The sequence below is a fragment of the Plasmodium malariae genome, assembly GCF_900090045.1.
Source record: "Plasmodium malariae genome assembly, chromosome: 5".
Taxonomy (NCBI): Eukaryota; Apicomplexa; class Aconoidasida; order Haemosporida; family Plasmodiidae; genus Plasmodium; species Plasmodium malariae.
This window is the reverse complement of record NC_041779.1, coordinates 1008093-1032491: the sequence shown is the minus strand read 5'-3', so window position 1 is coordinate 1032491 and position 24399 is coordinate 1008093. Positions and strand designations below refer to the sequence as shown.

Genomic DNA, 24399 nt, shown 5'->3' with positions numbered 1-24399 from the left:
TAATAATACCATATAGTATGATATAACACCCACGCACAATGGTGATAAAATGAAGTCAATAAAATAAATGCCTTCTAATACTACTACATGCTACAGGCCCATACGCATATATATGCATAAAATACATATATTATATATATTTATATATGTATGTTTTTTTTTTTTTTTTTTAAATAACTTGATACACTTTTAAATGAAAAAAAAAAAAAAAAACAAAAAACACATGAAATATTGTATAAGGTATAGTACAATATGATATAATGAAAAAAGAAAAAACATTTTTTCTTCACAGATAAAATTGTTCTAATTTTCTAAGGCATTTTTTTCTTCCTAAAAGTAAGTTTATATAAATCAAAAAAATAAAAAAAGAAAAAAAAGAAATATTGTATGAAGTATTAAATAATGATTCATTTTTTTTTAATTTTGCGCACACAATTTTTTTTTCAGTCCTTCAAAAATGAGTAAATAAAACCTAGTGAAAACATTCAATTTTTTTATTTTTTATTTTTTATTTTTTGTTTTTCGTTTTTTGTTTTTCGTTTTTCGTTTTTTGAAGCTTTTTTATATTCGTTATATTCTTACAATGCTAATTATTTCGTATGCCTCCTTTTTGGTCCCTTTGGAAATATAGCTTTCTCTATCTATAATTTTGACTATGTACATGTTTTCGCAGTATTCCAACAATTCTTTTCTTTATTTCAAAAAAATGAAAAACAGAATTATGTATGAGTCGTAAACACATTGGCGCACGTTCATCTTGTTTATTGTGTACGTTCATTTTGCACATTTTTTTTTATTTCTTTTTTTTTTTACGCCTATTATTTTATTTCGTTTTACCTAAATGTTGTAATTATGAATTGTGTTCCTCTTCGAGCTAGTTCCTTAAGTCTGTATAAAAATAAAATGAAATAAAAAAATTCAGCTGCACCACTTTAAATGTAGTTTTTTTTTTTTTTTTTCAAGTGTAATACTTTGACGTATAATATTCTGAAATATAATATATTAAAATAAATTATTTTTGAGGCACAATTTTTTTATTTTGTTCATACAGCAATGAGAGATTATCCCTGTGTACTGTATCCAGTGCGGCATCAATTTCATCAAAAAAGAAAAATGAAAAATTATCAATTTTATTTAGACACAAAAACAGACAAATAGCAACAATGCTTCTTTCCCCCCCTAAAAAAAAAAAAAATATAGTAAGTGAAATAAAAAGAAGTAAAATAAATCGAACATATATTTGGATAATATACAATATAACAGAGCGAATTACTATTTGTCCTTTTATTTATTTAAAGCATTAACATGTCCATGATATATATGTATCACCCTTTCAATTTTATTACCTGACAATTCTTGAATTGTATAATGCATTTTCTCATCTTCATTTGAGGTGATATTTATAGAAATTCCCGTAATTTTATCAACATACACTATAAAGGTAAATAATATTTTGTACCTTTTTACCACTTAGTCATTTTTTCGGTGCATGCGTGTATATATGTATATGTAGTTATATGTTTAATTATATACATGTGCACGTACATATGTGTGTGCAACTTCTCCCCTGCACTTTTGCGTACCTTCGTCATCGATCGCTTTTTTCCTTATCTTTTTTTCACTCATTTCCTTTAATTTGTCGTGGTACTCCTTTTCGCTCATTTTCTTTAACACCTAACAAGGAACATTATTTACAATTTATATGCACTATAAGCCTAATCGTTATATTTAAAATGTGCAAGTAGAAAGTAATCCTTTTTAGAACTTACCAAACTAGCTTTTCTGTTTTTAAAAAGTAGCGAGAAATATTCGGAAAAATATTTATTTATTTTTATGTAGGTAGCCTCTAACGCTTCATCCTTTTTTTTTCCAATGTGCTGAAAAATTTATAAAACGTATAAAACGCCAATAAAAAAAATGAGATAAAAAAAAAAAAAAAAATGGTAAATTAAGTGTATCAAAATAAAACTATTTCTGCATAGTAAAATGTAGTAACTTCAAGTAAAAAGAAATTATACTTGTATCATCTCCTTAATATTCTTATAAGACGTGTTTATTTCTTCATTTCTTTTTTTTAGTTCATTAAAATCGCCTTAAAAAAAATTAAACAAAATAAGGAATGTATGGTAACTGGAGAGCTAAATTAGCTACAGCGCAATATGCTTGGAAATTTTCTTTCATTTAAAAAAATAAATAAATTAATAAATAAAAAAAAAAAAAAAGTATACTCATCATCATATTTAATCGATCTCCGGCCTTTTCATTTACGTTTGAATATTTTTTCAGTTCCTGCAGTGTTGTCATTGTTATATTTAATGTTGTTACTGTTGTTATAAGTACGCAAATACAACGAAGTATGTTTGAAGGAGTAAAGAATGCATATACACATATGAAAACACGCACATTTTTCATTTCATATAATTTCTTTTTTTACGAATGTAATTGATTTAAGTTTTGAACACAACTCCTGCTTATCATAATTTGTGTATTCTTCGAATTCCTTTATTCCTTGTGGTAAAAGAATTTTTTTTTTTCTTATATTTTCCTCGTTTCCTCTACAAAGTTTTTACATATAACGAAATGAAGAAAAAAGCATTGTACAACATTGCGTTTAATATAATACATACATATTGACGTAACATATACATTATATGTTTTTGTGTGTATGTAATGTGTATATATATATATATATATATATATATATATATATATATATATATATATATATATATATATAATGCGTGCGCATTTGTAAGCATGGAGTGTGTATAATTTTTACTCTAAAATTCTAAGTTCTTCATTTATTTGATTCATCTGATGACAAAGATCTAATATTTTTTTTTTATGCTTCTTTTCATTTATTAAAATTTTATCTATGTTGGACTTAACGCTTTCCATTTCTTTCTACAATGAGTGAAGAATGGCGAATGAAACAAAAAAATATATAATTATATTGTTTATAACTATTTATTGCCTTTTTTTTTTTTCTTTTTTTTATGTTACCTTGATTTGTTTTATTTTTTGCTCATAGTGTATCTTCTCCTTTTCAATCTAAAAACAAAAAAACAAATTATTTTTATTATTATTATACAAATTCTTACATATAATACATGTAAAATAAAAGCGTAATATATGACATAAACCTCCCTTTCCCTCTTTGTAAAATGTTTGCTACTATTTGTAACTTGCCTTTTCGATGTAATATTTTTTATCCTTCAGTTCTTTGTTGTATTCATCTATGTCTACATCTTCGTACTCCTCCATGTATATGTTCGAATCATTCTGCATGCCAAATATGGGTAAAATACGCCAAACAAAATGAAAATAAAATAGGACACAAAAAATGGTAAGCAAAACATTAACATAAATGGAACAAGTAGAACAAAATTGGAAAGTTTTGAAAAGAACATCTGGTTTGGCGAATTAAACAATATAAAGGATTACAATAATTTTAATCACATTATTATTAGAAATAAAAAAAAAAAAAAAAAAACTGTGATTACCTCATTTCTCTTCTGATAGAGCAATTCCAACTTATTTTTAAAATCATCGTACTCATTTCTAATTTTGTTTAGCTCTTCTTTTAATTTTTTGACCTCATCATTTAAGGAATTAATATCATCTACCCCATTGTGCGATTCATCTGGGTTTATATTATTACTTCGTAACTGTAATATTTGTATTTTTAATTTATCTTTATACTCTTCAAGGTTTTCTTTTTTTTCTTTTAAATACTTTATTTTTTCATTGGTCGTTCTAATGTTTTCATCATTCGCATGTATGTTATTTGTAATTGAGTTAAGGGTTGTTACACAACCATTTTTTTGAGCTAACATAGTTGATTTCTTATCATAAATATCTATTAATTCATCCTCTATTTTTTCAATTTTCTTTGTTAACTCTTCAATAGTACTTTTCTCTTTTTTTTCTTCTTCCTTCAATTCTTTCAACTTGTTGTATATTGTGTAAATGCCATATTTTTTTTTGTTGTACCCGCCATTCATGAAACCATGATTGCTTAGCTGCGCAAGGGTGAACGTACACGAAAAATTAAAAACATATAAACATATATATATGAACATATGTATGTACATATAGGTGTACATCCTCATGCACACACGAACCCATGTGTAAATGGAAATAAATAAAATAGCAAATTTATAACAAGAGGGAAAAATGAGTGTTCAAAAATATGGCGAAAATGTGTATACGTATACGCATAAAGAACAGCTAAGCATATAATATACTGTGTAATATTTTACTTTCCTTTTTTTTCTTTTTTTTCCTTTTTTTCCTTTTTTTTCCTTTTTTTCCTTTATCGTGCGCATATTTGCCTTACGTAGTCTCCCTCAATGTTCACGCAGTTGTAACTGTCTTCTAAATAATTCTGACACGATTCCAACGATTTTACAATAACAGTTTTAAATAAAATATTTTTTAAAAATTCATATATTTTGCTATTATAATTTACACAATTTATCAACGGAATAATGTTCTTATCATTTGGATAAGTAAACTCACTATATTTTTTTATGTTCAATAAAGGTACTATAGTTAATTTTCCGAAAAAAAAATCTTTGAAGTCAAATTCTTTATTTTTTTTTTCATCTCTTTTCTTTTCTATAAACTCAACTATTTTTTTTGCTGTTTTCATATCCTCTACAATTAGCGTGAAATAATGATTTTCCAAAACGGTATCCACAGCCTTGACATACGTGTTGTCTACCTATGGAATTAATAAATGCACGTACGAGTAAATGTGTGTATGAACTCAAGATTGTAAATATGTATGTATCTATCTATTTATGTACGTATGTGTGCACGTATGAGAATACATGCAGCTTAACAACATGAAAACTTCAAACAGCTCAAGACATAGTGCATCTTATATAATCCATAGTTTTAAATTTATAACATTTATATTGTCTATTAAGAATCCTAAAATATTTTCCTTATTTATATTTCCATCTTGTAAGATAAGATCAACCATTTTGACAATTTCTTTATTAGAACTTTTTATCATCTCTTCATATTTTTCTGAAATGTACGGCACAAAATGGATTTTGCATGTATACGTATAGCACATATATGTATATAAATATATATTCTTATATATATGTACATACGTGTGAGCAAAAATTAATTTAAATTATATTGAACGCATTTCATTCTGTGAGTTCGCTTACCATTTACTTCAATCATTTGACTTTTTATGTTATTTAAATTTGCAGTCCCTTGTGATATTTTCTGTTGACATTGCCTTTTTTGTTCCACACAACGTTCTGATTTCTATGAGCAAGTATAAATGGGAGAGAAAAAAAAAATAATAAAATACGTGCGTAAAAGCGGAGATGCTTTCCTACAGTTGCACGTTTTTTGAATTATATGTACACATGTCTTAACGTATATATATATATATATGTATTTATATCTGTCTTTCTGTACGTATGTATATGTGCACACTTATACATAGTACATATATACAATTATATCTTTTACATTGTTGAGTTCATTTATTTCATCCACATATTTTTCTGACAATGATTTATTCCCCTCAATATTCTCCTTTAAAAGCTTGGACTCTTCCTCGAACTCCTGCAGATATTTTTCGTTTTTTATGGTCTGCAAAGGATCACCGAAAAGTAAAAAAAAAAATCAAATAAATAATCAAATAAACAAGCAAACAAATAAATAAACAAACAAACAAATGAACAAACAAACAAACAAATGAACAAACAAACAAATGAACAAACAAACAAATGAACAAACAAACAAATGAACAAACAAATGAACAAATAAACAAATAATAACAGTAATAATAGTAGTAATTATAGTAATATTAATAATGTAATAAATTATTCTATATCAGTAATTCTTTTCTCCCTTTTTTTCCTTGTTACCTCCTTCTCCAAAAAGGACAATTCTTTATTGATATCATTTATCATCTTTTCGATTTTTTTCACATTATGGGAATAACTTCCCTCCTTCGTATTATTCATCTTATTTTTTGATAAAAGCTAAAAAGATGGTAAAAGAAAAAAAAAAAATACAAAATTTTTGGTTTAAACTGAAATACATTTGTATTTTTCTTTGCTTTGTTGTGCCTTAATTTATCGCTTAAAAACAAGGGTAATATACGCGCCAGCAGCTCTAAGCAGATTGATGGCGCTTCAATATTTATGACTGTGCAATGCATTATACCATGTTTATTTCATTGTTCTTATTCTCTATTTCTCTTTCCTTTATATTGATAACACTTTTGAGACTTTGTAACTTTTCATTAACTCTGAGTATAAATTCGTTAATCTGGTTTATATTTTCAATTTTGCATTTATTTTTTGATTCTTTTAAGCTTTTTTCTTTTTTTTTTTCATCAATTAGGATTTCTAGATGTATAATATTTCTTTTATTTTGAATTTCTTCTGAAACCGTTTTGTCTAACTCATTTTGATAGGACACAATTTCTAACTTCATTTTATTTAACTTTTCGGTATATTCTGATTTGGTACTATTACTTAAATTTAAATTATTATCTTCATCTTGTGTTTTACCTTTTAATTGTTGCAGTTTTGATTTTAATATTTGTGTTTCTTCATAAATATTTTTGTAATTTATTTCATTTAAAAAGTATTCTAAATAAACTTTTTCTTTTTCTAATTTTTTATATTCTAAAAATTTCTCAAATTCTTCTTGTAGGCTCTCTAATTTTGTATTCATATCATTGAATTCTTTTTCAATTGTATCTTTTTTAGAATCACATTCTTTTAACATAGATAAAGCATCTTTTTTTTTTTCTTCAAATATTTTTGCACCTAAAATACTTTTTAGATAATTTAAAATTTCTTCATCTTGCATATTACTCAACTTTATTATTTGTCCTTGCTTAATAATATTATATAAGTTATTAATACATAAACCACAACTTTCTAACAACTCAACATATTGATTCTTACTAATATTCTTATCATTAACGTATATTTCACATTTCATATTTTCTAATACTTTTTTTATTTTAATTTCATTCTCTTTAAACATACTAAAATATTTTTCAGAATTATCGAAAATTATTTCCACATAACAACTTCTAACAGCATTTCCTATTCCTTCATGTAAAAAAACCTGCTTGTACTCACATATGTCGCTTAATATAAACTCGATGGCCAGTAGGATATTACTTTTACCTGACCCATTAAACCCCACTACAGAACAGTAATAATTAAAGAAAAAGTGTGTATTAAGGGACATGTGCACATCTAGGTGAAGAACAAAACAGGGCGCTCATATATATATATATATATATATATATATATATATGTGTGTGTGTGTGTGTGGGTAGGTATACACGTACATGCATGTATGTATGAATATTGCACATAGGCAAATATACACTTTTTTAAACATATATGTATATGTATAAATGACAAACACAAAACTTAAAAATTGAACTAAAATTGTATTAAAAATGCACAAATTTTGACATAGAAGGCTCTGCAATAAACTTAAAATAATTTATGCCATGTTAAATACCTATGCAATTAATTCCTTTCGTAAAATCGATCGTTATTTCATTTTTGTACGTTCGAAAACCTTTTAATTTTATTTGCTTTATGTGCATTGTATGTTGCTGGTATGTTTTAAACTGTCCACAGTTTTACATTAATGGCAAAAAAATATAAATATTTATTTAGACTTGTATAAGATATAGTAACTTATTTAAAATATATATATTTTAAAAAAATGAACAATAAGAAGAGTACGAAGAATACTAAAAAAGAAAAAATATATCTTATGTTTTTAATTGTTCCCTAATTCATAATCACTTGCATAATAACGAGAACATGTTCAATTATCTTTAAATCTTTTTTGTGTTTTACAGAATTGCTTTTTGTGTAATACTTTGTACATTTTTTGTAAGCGTTCAGGCGATAAAACATGAAAAAAAAATACCCTCCAAAAAAAAAAAAAATTTACACAATAAACACATGTAGTAAAAGAACAAGATAATTTTGCATTATTTCACATTACATCGCATCATTTCGTAATAGTTTGTATTATATTTCGCGGGATTAATTTGAATATTTTTATATTTCAACATTTCAAGCAATATTATATTTCTTTTTTGTTTACCATTTAAAAAAGCACAAAAAAAAAAGCTACATTAAAAAAGTAATATTTTATTTTTGTAAGTTTGTATTTTTTTTTTTTTTCCTTTCATGTGTACATATACATATGTACAATATACACATGTTTGCATACATTTACGTATTCGCGTTTATTTACATTTATAATTAAAAAATAAACAGCACAGAGATAATTTAAAAAAACAAAAAAATATATTACAAGGAAAACATTTGTTTATGAACACAAATTAATGTATGCTACATATGAACAGTACTAATGTGCAGGGACGTTTTAAATTAAAACACTAAACATGCCAAAAAATCATAAATCTGCAAAAATGCATATATATATATATATATTAATACTTACGTATTTTTTTTATAAATATGGCTCAAAATTGTTTTTCCCTTTTATATTTATTCAAAATACTTTTTACATCAAGTGTTAAATTATCCAAACTTAAGAAATGTTTATTCTTTTCAAAATTTATTAGCTCCCTATGCAATTTATCTGTAGATTCATATAAGTCTTTAAATTTCCCCTTTTTTTTCAAAATTAATAGAACACATTCAAAGAAATTTAAAGGAATATTTCTTACGTTAAATAAGCTTAACACGATACTGAAAATCTTCAGGGTCATTCCAACGTTTTCTATGAATAAGAGAGATAAAAAAAAAATTAAATTATCAGTAATTTGGTAAATACATGAACATATGCACACATATCCACATACACATTTACATATGTACTGTCCTTTTCTTTTTTCCCATTTTTTACCTTCGAAAAACGCCGCTTTCATAACAATGTAATATAATTCAAAATTATTTGCCTTCTTAGATGAAGAAAATATTTCAAACTCATTGAATATTAAATTATTCTGAAGAAAAATTGAAAAAAAATGTAATAACATATACAAACCACTTAGAATATCTTTAATTGTATATTTGCAAATTTTTTTTTTTTTACCATATTTCTATCGAAGAGTAAAGAAAAGATATCTATCAATATTTCTGTACTAAGGGCAATGTTACACTAAAAAAGGGAGGAAATAAATATGTAGAGGTATGTATATGCGAAATTCGTGCTTGGGCATATGTATAAATGGGGTACATATGTACGCGTATTCCTATCATCACGCTAAGGAATTTAGTTGAACAAACATATTAAAAAAAAATTTTTTTTTTTTTTTTGTTACCTTTCTTAACATTTCCAAGAAATTTACTATATTATCCACCCTTTTTTTACTTAAATCAAAATAAATGCACATATGAATAAAACTTTCGTAGTTTTTTAAAATATTGCTCACTATTTTTTGATTCAATAGATGTTTAAAATAATCTTTATTCATAGACCTTAACATTGCGATATATTCATGAATGTTTATTTCGTTACTTTCTATTTCTAAATGTTCTTCTGATCCTTTGGATAATAAAGCATTCTGTTCCTTGAAATTTCTATTGTTCTCAGCAAAAATAATAATGGTTAAGACAGACAATACATTGTCATAAATCCCATCTAAGTTTTCATATATGCGAAGGAAATCTCTTGAATTTAAATATATGATATTGTTGTACGTAAAAAAAATATCTTTTAATATATTTATTAATGAATCGAAGTTTCTATTACTTACAAACATTTTCAGCTTGTTGAATAAAAAATCTTTCAAAGAATCTTCATTTATTTTATTTGAACCAATTGTATATTTTAATTTAACAAATACATTTGCAACATTATTAGAGCTAGCAAATAGTCTATTTAGTTCTACATGTTTTTCTTCATTATAATTTTTTTCAATTATGTCTTTATATAAATAGTTACTTTTTATTTTAACATTTGCAATTTCTGTAATATTTTTTTTGTTATTATTATTATTATTATTCTTTTGCTTATCATATATGTCTTTTTCCATAGTTGCGTTGCATAAAATTACATTGTTTTTCAGAAGTAAAAATATAAACATTATATTTTTACAGTTTACCGGGTCAATGGTATTTTTGTTATAATCATACGAATCATGTTCTAAACCCATTGAAATAAGCTCCTTCAAATGTTGAGCATTTTTTAAATGATTCACAGATAAGAAGACCATATTTAATATAAAATTGGGTATATATGCATATATATCATTCTTATTCATTTTAATTATTTCATAATTATTGGACAAAAAGAAATTTATGGCATTTTGTTTTAGAAAACGGGCATATTTAATATCGTTTTTTATATATCTTGTCACATAATAATTTAAAAATAGTAGTAGAAAAAAAAATATATTTAGAGTTATCCTATAATTCTGTTTATGAAAAAAAAGGTTCACTGATTCAAAATATATGTTTAGTATATTATTTATGTTACTCAGTTCACTTTCTAATATTTCATCTGACGGATGATCAAAAAAAATATATTCGGTAATAAAGTTACTTAATATAAATAAACTCATGTCATATTTATCTTTTTTCGCAATCTCATAAACTTTATTATATAAATTAAAATCTTCTTTCGACTCTTTACTTTTGAAAATGTAATACGACAGTTTCTTCTTCCTTAAATTTATTATATCATTGTAAATTCCCCTATTTTTTTTAAAAGGACAATTAGTTTCACTTTCTACTTTTTCATCTTCACTGAAGTCGGTTTCACCTACTTCCATTTCACTTTCCATATTTATTTGCTCATTTTTCTCATGATTTAAATTGTTGAAAAATCTTATTAATATTAAGTATGTTTTATATGTTTTTATAAAGGAATATTTTAGTAAAAGGAAATATAATTTTCTTATATTAATAAAACTTTTAAATTTTATGAAATATTTTATAAGTTCATTTAGATTAAATATATTAATTATTAAATTCATGTCACATTTTTTTTTTAAGTAATTACAAATATGTTTGTATAACATTGTTTTAGTTAATACAAAATAAGAATCTTTTGAAAAATATAAATTTAAATAAGATTTACTAATCAGTTTTAATTCATTCAATACATCCCCTTTGTCTATATCACACTTCTTAAAACTGTATATCAAATTTTTCACATTTAAATATTTAATAGGTATATTTTTCTTTAATTTCATCTTTTTGTACACCTTATACACTTTATCATATTTATGATTACTCAAATATGACTGAATAAATAAACTATATGTTTTATTATTTACGTACACGTTATCTCTTTTTTCCAAGTGTTCAATCTTGTCATATGCTTTCTTTTTTAATAAATATAACAAATAATTGTTAAAATTGTCCTTCATATAACTGGAACTAATTATTTCGTTTTTACCTTTTGAGTTGCTAACAAAGGGTTTCCCGCTTTCTTCAGTTGCGTGTTCATCATCAATTTTTGTAACTTCTTTTTCATTTTTCTCTTTCAAAATTATATTATTTTTATGTACTTTTTTATGAACATTCTTGTTTCCACATAAATTTTTTACATTATTTTTATTTATACATTTTTTTTCATTTTCTACATTTTTAATGGATTCGCTAATTTCTAAAAGTAAGTTAGATAAACCGATAGAATGTACTTCCTCAATGTTATTATTTATAACTAAGTTAAAAATTTTCTTTACATCATGTAAGTTTTTTTCATTAAACGAGATAAAGTTCTTTTTATACAGGCTTAAAACCAATAATATTTTCGAGTAATCCCTTATATAACATAAATTGTCTAACAATATAAAGAAAAAATAATTAGTAATATGCACTAAACGATCATCCTGGTTTCTGTTTTTTGCTAAGTTTTTAAAATTTAACAAAATGATAATACAAAAATAGTGGTCACTAAAATAAAAAAAAACATAAAACAATAAAATTTTAATGGATATATTGTCATATAACTCTTTAAATAGTAAAGTTCTATATTCCTTTACTAAAAGCTGTTCTTTACTGCTTTCAGGAATTTTCTTTTCTTTTTCGTTACTTATATCTTTTAAGTTTTCAATGCATTTTTCATTTCTCTTTTTTATATTAGTGGCATTATTCTCACTTTCTACAATAATTTCTTTAATAGATTCATATTTCTTTTTTTCTTCTTCGAAAATAGTATTAATAATACAATTCCTGTATACACTATAATTTAAGTTATCATCATATTTCAAGACATGTTCTTTTAAATCCGTCAAATTTACTTGGTTATGAATTAACAGCAAAAAATAATAAAAGCGAGCTTTACTTATATTGTAAGAATATAATGAAAAAATACATAAAAAGAAAAAATGAGGGTTGATTATGTATTCGTATTGATGAACTAATTCTGGATTTTTCTGCACAAGTAAATTCAATGATGAAAATATTTCTGTTAGAAAATAAAATATATTATTGTTATTTAAAACTATGTTACTGTTTAAAATATAAAGGAAGTTTCTAATGTTTACTTTTATAGCATTATTTTTTTTTATATCTTTTATGAGTTCATGCATATTTAAAAATACAATTTTCAGCTTATCACATGAGTGTGTATCATGCAAATAATTTTGTGAGTATTTTATAATTTTATTCATTATGTTTACTATTTCATTCTTAATAAAGCTAAAAGATACATAATTGTCTTTGCAGAATTTTAATAAAAGCAAATAGATTTCTACGTGATTATAAAACGCTTCTAAGTTCATATCATCAATTACAACAGATCCCAAAGAGACTAACAATGACTTTAAGTTTTCTGAATTCAAATTGTTTTCTGCCTTCTTTCTTTTTTTATCAGTAGATAGAAATGCTCTTTTATATTCTTCATTTAAGAAATTTATTAAGTTTTTAATATCATTATTATTCATATCATCAATTTCTACCTTATTCCAGCCATCTGGACTTGAGACGAAATTACATATAAATTCATCCAGGTAGTTCGCATTATTATTTTTATCTTTTCTTAAAAAAGAAGTATTAGAAAGATACGTTTTTATCTCTTCATATATTTTACTATTATTGATATTTGAACTTAGGGGCTTTTCAGCAGAAGAAGCTGATTTTTCTAACCTGAGCGTTGTTCTTGTATTACCATATTTTTGTGTACGTGGCATAAATTCACTGTTATTAAAAAAAAAAGGTATGTTTTTTAATAGGAAACATGATAATATGTTGTTGTAAAACGTAAAAAATAATAAAATATATAATTTTGGAAAAAAAGTACTTTTCATATTATGTCATTTCGGCTGTTCAAATATAATATGTTTTCAAAACAAATTTTTTCTTTGGCATTATGTTTTTCATAATAACAAATAATTGTTTTTATATATAAGCTAAATTTAAATTAACCTTTTAATTGTAAAAATATTAATAGTAAAAAAAATAGTAAATGATAAAAAAAAAAAATTTTAATTTTATATATACAAGTTTAGCAAATTATAAAATTATTTTTAAAAAATTACATGAAGGAAAAAATCGAAAGTTTTGCAGAAAAAACATGTGTATTTACGGAATTTCTTCAGCCAGGCACTACTAAGAAACGAAAATAAAAAATTAAATATATAAAAAGAGAAATTTTGAATATATAACTGTATTTTAAACTAAGGGCAATTTTACTATATTATCTTTTTTTTTATGAGAAAGCACAAGAAATAGTATTTTTTAATACTGACATTAAATTTACAACAACATAATTTATAAGCAATAAAGTTAACAGTATCTAAAATAATTATAATTTTGCATTATCAAGGAGCACAAATCGTGCTTTCATATGTTTTGCCATTGTAATGTGTAAGTAGGCATTTTAAATTGGTGGGAAGCAATATAGTTGTATATATATATTTAAAGCGTAAAAAAATTAGGAAAAAACCAATGACATTCTTTAATTTTTTATTAAGGTAGCTTAAGTTATTATAGAATATATTTAAAGGTTCGGAACAAATGTTTTAAACTAGGATATCCATATATGTGCAAAAGTTTTTGAAATTATAAAAGTATAGATTTACTTTTCCGATGCTTTACTATTTCATTTGTTTATCTTTATAGTAAATAACAAAGAGCTGGATGATTCTGAAATAGATTAAAATAAAAATATACTATCTTATATTAAATATATGCTATTATTTACGAGTTATACAATGTTCTACTTTCTACTAACTATATTTTTCGGGAAAGATAAAAAAAAGTTTTTACTGTCTATTTTTTTTTTTAAATTATTTTAACAGTTCTCTCTCCATACAAGAATAATAGTAATTTTTTTTTATAATATAAAGTTTACATATATATATTATATATAATATAATTTTTAAAAATGTGTACATATTCTGGATAAAAAATATGTACATGTCCATAGTTTTATATTTGACTATATGTCTTTTAAAATTATATATATATAATTATTTTATATATTTCATATTTTTCTATATATTTAATCTTTAACCATAAGATAGTGATACAACATTAGTTCTTATAAAAAAAAGAAGAAATATAAAGTTAAGGAAAATTTTATTATCCAAATAATTAAAAAATTACAGTTTTCATATCAGTATTTATAAAAGTTTGTATCTTTAATTAACACTATAAATGATACAGTTATATTGATAAAGAAAAATAGATGAAAATTATATAAACTACAATTGAAAATAGACTCTGTTTATTACACGTCAGTCTAATTAATATTGCACCGTTTTTAAAATATTAAAATTTTTCTATGTTACATGTCTAATGAGTGAACAGAAAAAATTTTTTATAAAAATATGTAGAACTTCAAAAAATTATAATTTGTTATTTATGTAATATGGATTTATAGGATTACGTGTGAATAATATAAATTATATTAATCATTCCATATAATCATTTGCTTAAGTACTAATGTGTTAAGTATATAAATTAAGATATTAGAATAATTTGTAATATATACAATTATTTTAACGTTTTGTATATATAGAAAAGGAACAAAAAATATAACCACATATTATGTGTACGTTATATTAAATTTCATATGTCTAAGATTTTTGTATATTTTTACCATTTTAAATTATTCCAAATTTCACTTTTATCTGTAACCATCGGTTATATATCTCCTGATGTATCCATTACATTCTATCTCAAAAATGAGAGTACAATGTAACTTCTATATTTTGAAAAAACGATAAAATTCCAAATATCTTTTTTGCTTATTTTTTTTAATTCAATCATTAAAGATAGAGGCATAAATTTGTAGATATTCATTTATGTATGTGCAGTAATATTTATTTCATGCACATTTACTCATCTCAAAAGGTTAATTATGCTCCAGGCACATGTACACTCATATTTTTTTTATCTACGCATAAAATTTTTTCTAATATTTTCATAATATATTATAATCCATTCAATTCAGTGAAAAAGACAAAAAAAAATTAGCATATAAACTATAATATAAACAAAAAGGCTTAATTTTTTTTTTTTAAATAGTATTAAAAACGTTATTTACGAATAATTAACTTAAGATGTAATATAATATATTTTTTATTTAACTTTGAGCTAATACAATTAAGAAGGTAAATAATAGTAATGATTTTTAAATATAATCTTTTTATGGGAATTGTTTAAATTTTAAAATTTTGTCGTCTCAGTATAATAATAAATCGTTTTATTTTAAAACTAATTTTTCCAATTAGTATTTACCTAAAAAGTCATTTGGGATTTATAATATTAATATTTTGTTTTTGACAAAGCTTTTCCTCTTTTACAAAATATTAACAAATAATATATAAAAAAAATTAAATCATAAATAAAATAAAAGTACAAAGAAAAAATAAATTAAAAGATTAACATAAAAATAACACGTTAGTTTACTAAATATTAAATAATATAAATAAAAGGTTAAAACAAATAATATAAAAATAATAATACATATAATTAATAAATAAAATAGAGAATAAATTAAGAATATAATTAAATAAAGAAATTATATAATAAAATTAAAAGTATAATTATATATATAAATTAAACATATAATAATTATATAAATACATTAAAAAAATGTAATTAAATAAATAAATTATATAATAAAATTAAAAGTATAATTATATATATAAATTAAACATATAATAATTATATAAATATATTAAAAATATAATTAAATAAATAAATTATATAATAAAATTAAAAGTATAATTAAATAAATTAAATATATAATAATTATATAAATATATTAAAAATATAATTAAATAAATAAATTATATAATAAAATTAAAAGTATAATTAAATAAATTAAATATATAATAATTATATAAATATATTAAAAATATAATTAAATAAATAAATTATATAATAAAATTAAAAGTATAATTAAATAAATTAAATATATAATAATTATATAAATACATTAAAAATATAATTAAATAGATAATTTATATAATAAAATTAAAAATATAATTAAATAAATTAAAAATAAAATAATTATATAAATATATTAAAAATATAATTAAACGAAATACATAATAATTATGTAAATAAATATAATATATAATAATTATATATATATATATATATTGAAAATATAATTGTATAATTAAATTAATAAATATATATAAATTAAATATGTAATTATTTAAATAAATTAAATATATAACTCTACAATATACTAAATATATACTTATTTAAATATATATTACTTAATAAATAAATTATATAAAGTTAAATATATAATTAAACGAATATATTAAATATATATTTTAATAAATTAACAATACATAAGAATAATTAATAATGTATATATTTTATAAATAAAATAAATAATTTTATTATAGGTATAATAAAGAATATACAACATTTAAATAATTAAATTATAATTATATTAACATTTTAAATAAATTAATTAATATTAAATAAAAAAACATAAAGCAAATGGATAACATTTTAAATAAATTGAATATCAAAACATTTGTCATTTATGTATATATATTAATGATAAATTGATACATATATATTAATTTAATAGTTATTAATATATTATAGTACAAATAATTATATTAATTTCTTAAATAATTAAATACATAACAATTATATATCATATAAAAAATAATAAATAATATAATAAATTAAAATCACAATTATATAAATAAAATAAAATAATTTGTATACAATTAAATTAATATTAAAATAAATTTATATTGAATAATTACACAAAATTAATTATAAATATATTAAAAATATTCAATTAATAAAATAACAATAATAATTACACTTAAAACTTGTTTAAAATTACAAATATATTAAATAATACAAAGAAATATGTGTATTCCTTACTAAATATAATTTTATTTATATAAAATAAATAATAATTAAATTAATTAAAAATAAGATAATGAAAATTTTATAGTAAATAATTAAATTAAAATAAACAAATTAAATTCAAATAATTAATAATTATAATAAATTTAAAAAAAGTAAATATAAAAAATAAATAAAATAAACATTTATAAGATATAAAGGAATTTTAAAATAAAATCTAGATATATACATATTAGCACAAATTAATTAAATAATAATTTTAATTCAAATTATTATAATATATTAAAAAAATAAATAATATAATAATTATATTAATTAAATATAAAATTTAATTTAAAAAAAAATATATGTAAATGAATAATTAAAAACAATAAGAAAATAAATAAATATTTAAGAAATACATATAATATAATAATTAAATATTAATTTTGCTAATAATAATATTTAAATAAATATTTATAAATAAAATAAAAATTAATTAAATAATTTATTAATAATAATAATTAATGAATTTTAGAATAATTAGTAAATATACATTGGAATTATTTGAAATAAATATTTTAATATATTATTTAGAAAAATTAATAATTAATTAATTAACGAAACATTTAAAATAATAAAGGTGTTTAATTATTGAAGAAATATTTAATTAAAATAAAATATTAGTTAAAAATAAAATAATGTTTTCAAAAAATATTAATTGTAGTTAATTATGTTAAATAATTAATTAAAAATATTATATTTATTTATATTTTTTATATATTTATTATAATATTTAAATATTTTAAATAAAAATTTTAAATATTACTACTATAATATAATTAATAGAATAAAAATGTTAATTTATATATATAATTTTTAGTTGGATATAAAATAAAAATATATTTATTTTGTTAAATTATAGATACTTATTTTCTATTTCTGCTTTATTAAGTTTTATGTATATTGTAAATTTAATTATATATTAGTTTTACGTTAACGTAATTTTTAAAACAATAATGTACATATTGTAATATAATATTTTGTTCAATTTCTGCATTTTATTTTACGTATTTATTAATTTCAATAATATAAAATACATATATTTTTATAGCTATATAATTTGTGTTTTGTTTTTTATTATTTAATTTTCCTTTTTAGTCTCAATTTAACTAATTTTTACTTATATATCATTCTTTAAATTTTGTTATATTTTTAATAAAAACAATACGGTATTTTCAATGCATAATAGACAGGTATGTTTATCGTTCTGCATACAAGAACAATGTACTACAATATAAAATTTATAGGATAATATTTACATAGCTTATGTAATGATCTTTTTTGACACATAATATATTCAGCATTTGCTTAGATAATGAAGGATATTACAAAATGTATTATTATATAGATAATTATTCTAGATATTACTGGTTTTAAATATAAATAATTTTATGTAAAAAAAAGTACTAAAAATTATAGACAAAAAAAAATTATATATATATACATCGAGTTTTTTAATGTGTTAATAGTTTATAGTGATATTTACTGTTAAAAATAGAGCACTGTAGATGAAATTAAAATATTAATATTTATTTAATATTTGATTTTGCGTACTTTAAATAAAATGAACACTGAATTATACAAATTTTGGTTATATTAAAAAAACTACAGGAAAATAAATTAATACGAATATCGTATTTAAAATGTTTTATGTATTTATAGCATGTTAATGCATTTTTCTATAAGAAGTAAACATTCTATTATGGTTGTGTAAAAAATATCAATTCTTTATCCTTTCAAAGAACTCTCGTTGCTAAATGGAATTTAAAAATAAAAGAATAAAAGAAAATAGATTATATATATTACATAAGTAGTAAAATTAGTTGTATATATTAATATGACTTCTTCATGTTCGAAAGATAAAATGAATTATATATTGCATTGTTTTTCATAAAAATGTTTAGTTTAATATTTCACAGAAAATTTTGAAAAGGGGCATTATAGTTTTGGAATATATTTTTTTACTTTTTATAGAAGCAGATTATTTAAAAGTAAAATTCTACTTGTTTAAGAAAAATACATGGAAAGTAAAAACAATACAAATAAATTACAACATCAATAGCAAATTAGCTGTAAGAATAACACTTAGAGAATTCCAAAAATCTATAAACAACAGAGGCACAGAAATAACTAATGGTTTAACTTAGGATTATAGTGTCCTTTTCAAATTTTTTTTGGATTAAATTTTTTTTAATTCGTTCCTAGATAAAAAGACTGAACATAAAACTCAAAAAGAGTTACTGAAACACATTAACAGGCTTAAATATTATAATAAAATTTTTAAAATTAATCTAGTTGAAGAATACTTTATATATTAGTCAAGGAGTCCACAAAATCTTACATAATTTATAATATAAATTTCTATTTATATAATGATACTCACATCTATTATTTGTTGCTGGGGTTATGAAATATATCATGTAAAGTCAATAATATAATAACCATCTATTTAATTCTAATTTTCATTATTTTCTAGCACAATGCATGTTAACTAAACATAAAAATATATTTAATTATGAATATATTGTGTTTCACATATGTGATGAAAGACTGTTCTATATAACCAATAAACAGATTATATTTGTGCATATAAAAATATATATACTACACCTTAAAAAAAATTTCATTTTTTTTAAATCATCATTTCACTTCAATATAAAAAAAGGTAAAATGCTTTGACCCTCGTGTTGACTGTAGTCTTATTAACTCATTTAAAAAATAAACCTTCCTGGTTTTAAGGTACAAAAAAATATTAATGAAAAATCGATGCTTTAAGCAATTTTCTACAGCTAGAAAAATGTGGATATGGCTTACCTTAAATTAGATGTTTACATATGGAAATTTCTTAATACTTTATTTTGTCCATTTTTAATGTTAATTTAAAAAAATAGGTATTTGTGTTTTTTTATGTTTTGCTTGATTCGTTTTTTAACGCAAATACTATAATTTTATTGTTTCCTTTAATTTTTCATAGTAATTTGAATAGCAACACATTATTTGTATACGAGGATGAAACATTAATTGATGATGTATTTAAGATAGTATTTTTTTTAACAAAATATATGATCGTTCCTTTTTATATTTCTATATATTACAATTTTTTTTATACATTTTATATAAAACTCAGAAAAATGCATTTTTATTAATATATTTTAAAAAATTTTGTTTATTCTTAGATCAACATGTAATCCTTAACCCTTTTAAAAACATGGCAAATATTCATTTTATTTCGTAATTAATGCAGATTTTTATCTTGAACTTAAAATCAAAAAACCTTAACTAATTAAGACAAATGAAAAAAAAAATTATATTTAAAAGTAACAGAAAAAACAGAGTAACATAGTATTGTGCATTATAAAAAAACATATAAATATTTTTTTTAAAGGTAGACAAAACTATAACTTAAACTTTTAGCATGATATTTTTTATAATTAGACTCTTTGAAATTACAAAAAACAAAATGTCTAAATATATAAAATAGGGAAAAAGAGAAAAGGAAGTGTAAAAAAGAAAAAATTATATATTTTGAATGGTTATTTTATAATGCATAATAAGAATTGTTATATCAGAAAACTATAATTTATATTTGAGAATATTCTTATTTTATTTGAAATTTTAAAAATTAAAACTTTTTGCCTTAAAAAACTTATATTGATGATGTAGGACAGAAGTTTTAGTATTGTTATTTTGAGTTTGAACAATTTATAATGTGAAGACACACAGAAATACAGAATAAAAAAAAATTTATATTAAAGCTATCATGAAATATCAAAAAATTCTATTTATGTGTAGATACTTGTATATGTGATGAAATTAAATATTCAATATTCTTGTGCGTAATTTATCAAAGTTGAGTTCATTCTAATAAATAAAATTTCTAAAAACATATGTTAATATTTCTTATGTGTAATTTTTAACTATGTAATAAAAATAAATTGAAATTATAAAATAACTACAATTTAAATTTCTAAAAAATGCGAAAATAAACAGTTACAGAAAAAATACATTTAACATTCACAAAATTCGTAAAATATAAAATTTCTTATTCTATTGTCATTTAATGTGTGTTTGATCACTTTGATAAATTAAGATTTATATATTCTAATTAAAAAAAGATGAAAAGGGACTTTTTGGTTCCGTTATATCATTCTTTTAATACCCTAAAAAATACGTAAAACATTTAGTTATATTTATAGAAAATGAAATTTATGACTATTATATATGTAAAAAGGTAAATAGTATAATGCTATTTGTATTTACTTATATATAAAATCGTCAAATGATACATCTTTATTTTTATTTGCATTAAATTCTATATTTAAAAAGGCATCTACTTCATCTTCTGTTAATCTTACACCTGTACCTAAAGGTAAATGATTTTTTTTTTTTTTAAATTGAATAAAAACACCTTAAAATATTGATTACCATGAAGAATTAAAAAAAATATTTTTATATATTATATGTACATAAGGATATTTTAATGACTTACCCAATGTCATTAATAAATATTTTAGTTTTTGTAAGCTAATAGTTTTAGCACTCTCCCTAGTATGAGCTTGTAATGATGTTAATAACAGTTTTGCAATATTTTCATCATAGTAGAATTCTTGAATAATAGCGTAAAAGTTATCTAAATTTAATTTACCATTTATCCTACATTCTATATTTTGTTAGTCATAAGAAAATAACATCAATATAATTTTAAAAAAATGTTTGTGAAATATAACAGCGTTAAGTAATGAACTATTAAAAACTATTTATAAATTAAGAAAAATGTGAGAAAAAGAAAAAAGTTATCCTTACAGGTGGAACATTTCGACCTTACCTTCAAGCAGAGCAGTTGATTCATTTTTATTGAGGAAAACGCCAACAGACTTTAATAAATACAATAATTGTTTTCCGTCTAGCCCATTCTTATCTTTATCGAATTCATTATATATGAACTCTATCTCAGATCTCTTAAAAAGGTATGAACAATATAAACATTTATATGAAAATGATGCAATGTAATACTTTTCACTTTTCAAAGAAACAAAATATGTAATATATGTACTTAAATATTTATATATATATATATATATATTATGTACATTTTTTTAGGTTACCCTTTCTTTAGACAATTTGTACTTATTCATTTATGTTATTAAAAGTAAAAACTTACACTAACAAGCATAAAAACAATTGCACTTTTTTTTTCCCAATTTTAAAGGAGCGTATAAACTAGCTTTTTGTGAAAAAATTAAGTGAAATCAATTTTAAAGAAAAACTGCGTAGAAAATATAATTATTTAAAAAGAAAATCAGTCTTTTTTAACTACGAATAATAATAAAAGTACTAATTTTTCAAATTTTTGTGGTCTCTTTTGGTATATTTTGAAATGCATATATTTAGGAAAATGTTATAATTATATTAATTGACCATATTAAAGAATAAGTTAAAAGAATGTATAAAAATAAATCATTTACGCTTATATTTGGTACATAATATAAAAAATTATATACCATATATGTAGCAGCAATTTGCATATTATTAAATTTAATAATTCTTTTTACAATTAACTTTGTAACTTTGTTGAAGTAATTTTTGAAAAATACTTGTTAAACGAAATTCATGGATATTAAAGTAAACACTACCTTTTGTTAATATGAAATCAGTTATGTATACGTTTTGGACATTGTATATATATAATATTATAAAAGCTACAATAAATAAAATATGTGTGTATATTATGATAAATTTTGTGGGAAAATACAACAAAAAAAAAAAAAAAAAAATAGGTTGCACGACATTAAGATAAATTTCCATATTTATTGAAATAATCTAAGAAAAAAAAAAGTAATACAAATTTTTGTTTTTTAGAACAATTTGAACCAGTGTGTGTATTGTTTATTTATTTTCATTATTCATCATACGTCCCCTTAATTCAGAATAGATATTTGTGGAAAGCACTGAATGTTTTAATTCATTCGTTGGGTTATATTTATTTTTAGAATGCTATTACGAATAAAAACAAAATTGAAATTATTATATTTTTTTTCATTGTGTTCGCATGGATACTTTTTAAATACCATTAGTATATAATATTCGTTTAAAGTAAATGTATTTGTATGAATTGTACTTCCAATATAAATAATATATATTCCCGTAAAAATGTAAATTACAAGTCTATTAAACATTTCGAATTAAATATGATATTCAATTCTCTTAAAACAAAAAAAATATTTCATGTTCACAATATAATCAACTAAAAGTATTCGCACGAACATTAGGCCACCGCATTTTTGGCTAGTTTATTAATTAGTGATATATAAAATTCAAATGAGGAGAATGGGAAAGAACACAGAAGATGAAATATCTTATATTGTACTAAGTTTATTAGATATTCTTTCTTTAATTGTTTATTTTATAACTCTACAATTCTATAATTCATAAAGACGCACTTAAAAATAAAGTTACAAACTGTTTTAATTTTTTTTCCCTAAGTGTACATATTTTGCTTTTCCTCCTTTTTCAACATTATATTATTCCAGAAATTAACAAATGCAATTTTGATGTGCTTAATCTTAATCTACCTATTTTATGTATTATTATTACTTTTATATTTAGTAGTGATTTTTTTCATTTTTTATTTTCAAAGATAATTATATTTTTAACAGCTCTTCCCTTTTCGATAACAAAATAAGGAAAAAACACTTTTTTTTTTTTTTTTTTTTGCTTTTTTTTATATCATAAACTGATATTTAAAGATACTTGTGTTTGTTTTACAATTTTGTTACAAAAAGTTATTATTAATTAAAATATATATCTATAATTATAATAAATTTATGGACGTATGTTATTTAAATAAATCTTTAAGAAAAATTTTTATTTCACATAACACACATGATGATACCTAAATGTTAGCACGCTCACCATTGCGCCACCTCACTTATAATATTTTACTTCTGTGTACATATTAATCATTCAGCAAGAGTATATTTATAATTTATTTCGCAGAACATTATATATAAATATATTTATATATCGAAAGTGTTAAGGAATTATTTTAAGAAATGAT

The 24399-nt window shown here is 21.0% G+C and overlaps 3 protein-coding genes across 3 annotated transcripts; all 3 read right to left on the bottom strand.

Annotated features, from left to right (window-relative positions):
- Window positions 1-303: 303 nt before the first annotated feature.
- On the bottom strand, window positions 304-7615 carry PmUG01_05029700 (structural maintenance of chromosomes protein 3, putative; the record flags this gene model as incomplete). Its single annotated transcript, XM_029003504.1, has 21 exons — window positions 304-330; window positions 583-691; window positions 838-888; window positions 1050-1179; window positions 1347-1433; window positions 1584-1674; window positions 1770-1877; window positions 2019-2092; window positions 2229-2289; window positions 2435-2555; window positions 2780-2904; window positions 3004-3051; window positions 3190-3282; window positions 3504-4022; window positions 4340-4726; window positions 4916-5037; window positions 5187-5247; window positions 5500-5622; window positions 5901-6017; window positions 6202-7199; window positions 7528-7615. 21 exons carry the CDS (start codon window positions 7613-7615, stop codon window positions 304-306), a joined length of 3540 nt encoding a protein of 1179 aa, XP_028860443.1.
- An 897-nt stretch (window positions 7616-8512) lies between these two features.
- PmUG01_05029600 (conserved Plasmodium protein, unknown function) lies at window positions 8513-13252 on the bottom strand (the record flags this gene model as incomplete). Its single annotated transcript, XM_029003503.1, has 4 exons — window positions 8513-8772; window positions 8899-8998; window positions 9088-9153; window positions 9317-13252. 4 exons carry the CDS (start codon window positions 13250-13252, stop codon window positions 8513-8515), a joined length of 4362 nt encoding a protein of 1453 aa, XP_028860442.1.
- An 8234-nt stretch (window positions 13253-21486) lies between these two features.
- Window positions 21487-22477, bottom strand: PmUG01_05029500 (calmodulin-like protein; the record flags this gene model as incomplete). Its single annotated transcript, XM_029003502.1, has 5 exons — window positions 21487-21502; window positions 21603-21750; window positions 21832-22002; window positions 22168-22300; window positions 22448-22477. The coding sequence occupies 5 exons, from the start codon at window positions 22475-22477 to the stop codon at window positions 21487-21489; spliced, it is 498 nt and encodes a 165-aa protein (XP_028860441.1).
- Window positions 22478-24399: the final 1922 nt, after the last annotated feature.